The sequence below is a fragment of the Sinocyclocheilus anshuiensis genome, unplaced genomic scaffold (assembly GCF_001515605.1).
Source record: "Sinocyclocheilus anshuiensis isolate Anshui unplaced genomic scaffold, SAMN03320099.WGS_v1.1 scaffold1543, whole genome shotgun sequence".
NCBI classification, from domain to species: Eukaryota; Metazoa; Chordata; class Actinopteri; order Cypriniformes; family Cyprinidae; genus Sinocyclocheilus; species Sinocyclocheilus anshuiensis.
Genome location: NW_015551074.1, coordinates 975,540 through 982,614, shown reverse-complemented (window position 1 = coordinate 982,614; position 7,075 = coordinate 975,540). Strand labels below are relative to the sequence as shown.

The 7,075-nt window shown below is 34.3% G+C and overlaps 1 protein-coding gene across 1 annotated transcript in view; it reads left to right on the top strand.

The window, feature by feature from the left end:
- lrig3 (leucine-rich repeats and immunoglobulin-like domains 3) overlaps positions 1-7,075 on the top strand; it is a 45,732-nt gene that overhangs the window by 26,592 nt on the left and 12,065 nt on the right. Inside the window, exons 8-13 of the mRNA XM_016452180.1 lie at positions 914-1,057; positions 2,125-2,205; positions 3,036-3,107; positions 3,198-3,269; positions 3,349-3,516; positions 6,500-6,741. Coding sequence (XP_016307666.1) covers positions 914-1,057; positions 2,125-2,205; positions 3,036-3,107; positions 3,198-3,269; positions 3,349-3,516; positions 6,500-6,741 — 779 coding nt within the window. The remainder of the gene's footprint in view (positions 1-913; positions 1,058-2,124; positions 2,206-3,035; positions 3,108-3,197; positions 3,270-3,348; positions 3,517-6,499; positions 6,742-7,075) is intronic.

Below are 7,075 nucleotides of genomic sequence, written 5' to 3'. Positions count from 1 at the left end.
GTCCATATTGGTACCTTAAAGATACATATAAGTACCTAAACAGTCCATATTGGTACCTTAAAGCTACATATAAGTACCTAAACAGTCCATATTGGTACCTTAAAGGTACATATAAGTACCTAAACAGTCCATATTGGTACTTAAAGATACATATATGTACCTAAACTGTCCATATTGACAGTCCATATTGGTACCTTAAATCTACATATAAGTACCTAAACAGTCCACATTGGTACTTAAAGATACATATAAGTAGCTAAACAGTCCATATTGGTACCTTAAAGATACATATAAGTGCCTAAACAGTCCATATTGGTACCTTAAAGCTACATATAAGTACGTAAACAGTCCATATTGGTACCTTAAAGGTACATATAAATACCTAAACAGTCCATATTGGTACTTAAAGATACATATAAGTACCTAAACAGTCTATATTGGTACCTTAAAGATACATATAAGTACATAAACAGTCCATATTGGTACCTTAAAGCTACATATAAGTACCTAATCAGTCCATATTGGTACCTTAAAGCTACATATAAGTACCTAAACTGTCCATATTGATACCTTGAAGATACATATAAGTACCTAAACAGTCCATATTGGTACCTTAAAGCTACATATAAGTACCTAATCAGTCCATATTGGTACCTTAAAGCTACATATAAGTACCTAAACTGTCCATATTGGTACCTTAAAGGTACATATAAGTACCTAAACAGTCCATATTGGTACCTAAAAGATACAAAAGTGTACCTTTTGAAAGTGACCGCTTTTGTAACTTTTTTTCTGAGAGTGTAAGTGATACACAAGTAAAGAACTGTGATTAGTCCTTCATTGACGTCTAAAGAGCATCTGGCTGCTGTTTTGTTGAATCCTTCGCTTAATATTTTCGTTGTCTGTCTGTCAGCGATCTGAGCTGGAACCAGTTGAGCCGTTTGGAGGAAGGCAGTTTCGTTGGACTCAGCGTCCTCAAGCAGCTCCACATCGGAAACAACCGCATCAGTTTCATCGCTGACGGAGCGTTTCGAGGCCTCGCCAACCTGCAGGCTCTGTGAGTTCGTTATGACTTGAACGAGCTGTTTTTGCGGTTTAGTTTCGATAAATGGTCTTCTCTGGACATCAGACTCTTCCTGTGAATCCTTTCATATCATTAACACCAGTTCTGAACATGCAGTTCAACAATAACCCTGTAAAGCCGGACACCTGAAATAATAATCAGAAGAATCTGTTTTTTTTTTAATGCGAGAGTTTATTTGACTTTTAGACAGAATCTAAAAAAAGTTTGCATTTGTGACCCTGGACCACAAAACCAGTCATACGGGTCAGTTTTTTGAAATTGAGATTTATACATCATCTGAAAGCTGAATAAATAAATAATAATAAATAAAAGCAACATATTTGTGACCCTGGAGCACAAAAGCAGTCTTAAGTCGCTGGGGTATACTTGTAACAAAAGCCAAAAATACATTGCATGGGTCAAAATTATAGATTTTTCTTTTATGCCAAAAATCATTAGGATATTAAGTAAAGATCATGTTCCATGAAGATATTTTGTAAATTTCCTACTGTAAATATATCAAAACGTAATTTTTGATTAGTAATATGCATTGCTAAGGACTTAATTTGAACAACTTTAAAGATGATTTTCTCAATATTTTAGATTTTCTCAATTATTTTTCAAATAGTTGTAGCTTGGCCAAATATTGTCCTATCCTAACAAACCATACATCAATGGAAAGCTTATTTATGATGTATAATCTCAATTTCAAAAAATTGACCCTTATGACTGGTATTGTGGTCCAGGGTCACATTTAATAAACGCAGACAAAAGCAGCAGAGCTTTCTTTCATTTATCAGTGTTTATTACTAGAGTATTCTGAGTAACAGATGATCCATAAAACTATTTTTTATAAATGTACACGCCATGAGTCACATGTTCGTCACTCATTTGGCTCTGGCATTTGAATCAACGTGTTCGTTTGTTCATGTATGTGGCTCCGCCCACTCGGGCTCCACTCTTAAACAGAACCTAATGGCAGAGTTCAGCGCAGCTTTACGACTCGTCTTTTCTGGGTGTGGATTTTAACTGTGGTTTCTCCGATTTCTCGCCCTCTCCAGAGATCTGAAGCATAATGAGATCTCATGGACCATCGAGGACATGAACGGCCCTTTCTCTGCTCTCGACAATCTGAGGAAACTGTGAGTGATCTTATTTGCTTATTCATTGTTTGCGATATTATACAATTTTTAGAGCTGTCAATTTAGCGCATTTGACGTACAGACATGTGTTATCTTACATTGATGAACCGGACGACAACTGACTGCGTGAATGCAGTTATATGAGCATAAAATTCAAGATATGAGCGCAAAAATGACCCTCTTATATTTATATCATATGAAATAGTTTAGTAATATCACACCAGCAAGTAATCCTCAATATCTGCACCACTGCAGATGTCATAGTGATTTGTTACAACAGTTCAATGAACAAGAAGTTAATTTTGTGTTACGTTTTAGATGTAATGTTGTCTGTTTTGCTCAATTTTGCAAATTAAAATAGTTCAATTAAAGCCACAGCAGATCTCGAATCACACACAGTGGTGATTCGTTGAATCTGCGGGTTTGAATGAATCAAGTGAGTCAATGATTCAGTGACTTGTTCATTTGCTTCATTGGCTGTTTGAATGAATCGCTTGTATGAATGATTCAATGACTCACTCATTAAGAGAGTGACTCGCCGTCACTTTCTAGCGCTTTTAGTTTCATATTTAAAGTATCATTTTATTAAAGAATCTAAATATTTCTCTCTAAAGCTACTTTTTTGTAATGTCTAATAAATGTTTTTTTCATCTAACGCAATGACTTGAAAAGACCTTTTGGGAGGTAATTTCTTAGCCAAAATTGATGTGTGATTCATTTGCGATTAACACATCATGAAATTTGAATCGCTTGACAGCCCTAGTAAATGCTCTAAATAGGTTTAGTATCATTGCACTCTCCTGAAAGCATTCGTTTTTCTGTTCCTCAAGGTTTCTCCAAGGCAATCGTATCCGATCGGTCACCAGGAAGTCCTTCACAGGCCTGGACCTGCTGGAGCAGCTGTGAGACTCTCTCTCTTTCAGATCTGAAACATGTGATGATGATGCATGTTTGTTAGGTTCTTAAACGTCTGTTCTGTCCTCACATCGCAGGGACTTGAGCAACAACGCCATCATGTCGGTTCAAGCCAACGCTTTCTCTCAGATGAAGAAGCTGGCAGAGCTGTGAGTATGAATCTGTGCTCCTGCACTGAAGCCGCTCGTGAAGCTGCAGTGATTATTCATGCGTCTCTCGCTCCGTCAGGCACCTGAACACATCCAGCCTGCTGTGCGACTGCCAGCTCAAGTGGTTTTCTCCGTGGGTGGCCGAACACGCTTTCCTTCCTCTGGTGAACGCCAGCTGCGCCCATCCACATCTGCTGAAGGGCAGAAGCGTTTTCACCGTCGCCCACGATGAGTTTGTGTGCGGTGAGTTCATTTGAGATCTTATTCATGATTCCATTTCCTGAAACTGCACAGAAGCTGTTCCTTTCATATTTGCAATCAAAACTGTTGTGAATTTGACGAATAAAACTGTTTTTTAAAAAGAAATTAATACTTTTATTCTTTAAGGACGCATTAAACTGATGAAAAGTGACCGTAAAAACATTTGTAATGTTATAGATAGCATTTATTTGAAATAAGAACTGTTCTTTTGAACTTTCTATTGATCCTGAAAAATAAAATGCATCACGGTTTCCACAAAAATATTCATCAGCACAACTGTTTTCAACACACTGTTTTAACTGTTTTGCTAGTATTAGTGTACTTTATAAGAGTGTTCTATTTTAACTGTTTTGCTGCTATTTAGTGTGTATATATATATACAGTATATATATTTTTTTTTTCTTTTTCTTTTTCTTTTTTTTGTTGATGAGAAATTTTATTTGAATATATCATTGTATGAAATTTATAAGAACGTACCAGTATTAAACCCAGTGGAATGAATAGAATTTGAATTCCTTTCAATTTATAACTCATAATTGCTCAAAAACAGTCCGAATTTATCAAACCTACATAGTTATTTCTAACGAAACAACATAAATATTACTCTGAAAAGTTTTCAAACAAAATAAATTTTTTACTTGCATGAACTTTCACTTACAGATGACAAAAAGTGATAAATTTTTCATGCTGCAGTGGTTCGACATTAAGTGACATATTCATGTTCATCAACAAACTTGTGTGAGATATGGGGAAAAGGCTAAATATATTTACACAATTTTTTGACACCAATATAAACTCGTTGACAATTTTACAAAATTATTTTTGACACTTATTGTCCTCCATACATTCCCGGGTCCGAACATTTTAAATGGTTATACAGTATTGCTTAAAACATAATTGTAAAAAAATCTGAAAAAATAAATAATGTGTATTTTGAGGCTCTTAAACGGTGTTTTTTACTTTCCTTAAAAAGTCTTAAATAACGTTTTCCTAATAAAAGGCCTTAAAAAGTCTTAAAATGTCTTAAATTCAGATTCGATGGGCCTTAAATATTTTTTGGTCACATTACCGCTAAAATATCTTACATCTGACGGACCTAATGACTGTTTACAATCATTGGACAGACCGAAGATTTTTTTTCTCCCCCGCGGTAGTTACTGCATCATCAGAGAGAATCGCAGTAGCCGAAAACAGCTACCGTATAATGTTCTCAATAATATCAATAATATAGGTCGAGCTACAGCTGATCAGCCTTCTAGCTAGTTTAAAAAATTTTTTTTTCGACCGGACTTGGTTAAAACATAAGTGACAAAAAATTAAAATAATAATAACCAGCGAAGCATGGAAATGCGAGAATGATTATTCTAATTTTATTAGCCTACATTCAATGTAAACAGCGATTTATAATGGATAGTGTATGTATTTCTGGTATCGAGGTTGTGCTGTTGAGGCTCACTCTGTTTGTCTTTTTGTGAGAGACTTCAAAACGAATGAGCATAACAGCACACATAAAGAAACTCAGAAGAAACACACTGAGGTATAAATTCAAAATGTTTAGTTTATTCATAACATGATATAGTTAAGTAACAAACCATGACAAGTGAGCTATTTTGCTGAATATTGTCACGACGCAAAAAGCATTCAAAACACCTACAGAGTGCACACATTACATGAAGTCTAGTGCGCGTGTGCATTTACAGTGCGCTCTTTCACGGCATGATTCAGTCTATTAAAATACATTCAGAATGACGGTGAGTTCATTTGAGATCTTATTCATGATTCCATTTCCTGAAACTGCACAGAAGCTGTTCCTTTCATATTTGCAATCAAAACTGTTGTGAATTTGACGAATAAAACTGTTTTTTAAAAAGAAATTAATACTTTTATTCTTTAAGGACGCATTAAACTGATGAAAAGTGACCGTAAAAACATTTGTAATGTTATAGATAGCATTTATTTGAAATAAGAACTGTTCTTTTGAACTTTCTATTGATCCTGAAAAATAAAATGCATCACGGTTTCCACAAAAATATTCATCAGCACAACTGTTTTCAACATTGATAATAAATCAGCATATTAGAATGATTTCTGAAGATCATGTGACACTGATGCTGAAAATTCAGCTTTGATCACAGAAATAAATTACAGTTTAACAGATATTCACATTTTAGACTGGAATAATATTTCACAATATTACTGTTTTTACTGTATTATTTTTTATAAAATTAAAATAAATTAAAATAAGACGAGCAATGGCTGCTGAAAATTCAGCTTTGCATCACAGAAATTAATTACATTTTAACAGATATTCACATAGATGGCAGTTATTTTAGACTGGAATGATATTTCACAATATTACTGTTTTTACTGTATTATTTTTTATAAAATTCAAATAATTAAAATAAGACTGGAGTAATGGCTGCTGAAAATTCAGCTTTGCATCATAAGAATAAATTAAATTTTATAATATATTCACATACAATATATTGACAGAAAACACTTGGAATAATATTTCCATTTGCTGTATTATTTTTGATAAAATTAGAATGAATTAAAATAAGACTGGAGTAATGGCTGCTTTGCATCACAGGAATAAATGACATTTCATAATATATTCACATAGACAAGTTATTTTAAATTGTAATAATATTTCACAATATTACTGTTTTTACTGTATTTTTAATTTAAATAATGCAGCCTCGGTGAGCAGAGGAGAATTCTTTATAGTATATGCAAAAAATGGCATTTAAAACTGAAGCTAAATGGAAATTGAGCCAAAAGACAAAACATAATTTAAAATACATTCAGAATGATCACAAATTCAATACATGGGGCAGAAAATGTAAATATTTATACAGTTCATATAGTTAATCAATTTCACATGAAGAGTCCATTTTTTTTCTCCACAATATTACCACGATTACAAGTGTGTTGTTGATTTTTTTTACAACAGTTCAATAAACTATAAGCTCGGCGGCCAGCTCCAGCGACTCCCCGATGACCTTCGCCTGGAAGAAAGACAACGAGATCCTGAACGACGCAGAGATCCATAACCAGGCTCATCTGCGCTCTCAGGTCAGCGAGGTCACGGAGTACACGACCACTCTGCAGCTGCGCCACGTGGAGTTCACTAGTGAGGGCAGATACCAGTGCGTCATCTCCAACCACTTCGGCTCCTCGTACTCCACCAAAGCCAAGCTCACCGTCCACAGTAAGTGTTCGGCTCGACACATTCACACATTTACATCTAAATACACTCTGTTTAATGTTTACATTATTCTGAATCTGTTTCATAACCTATTTAACCCTCATAATGCATTCATAATCTCTACTATACTCTACTACTACTTAAACAGTCAATACTTTATATTTTTCAACTAAAATCATATAGTATCTGAGCAACTTCTCATTAATGAGTGAATGTGAAAAAAAAATGCAAAGTTTTGAATGATACTGGATGTACCCCACTTTTATTGATTAAAAAATTTAAGAAAAAAAATCTTTGAAATTTAAAATTTCGCGTGAACAACACCAAAAAAAAAAAA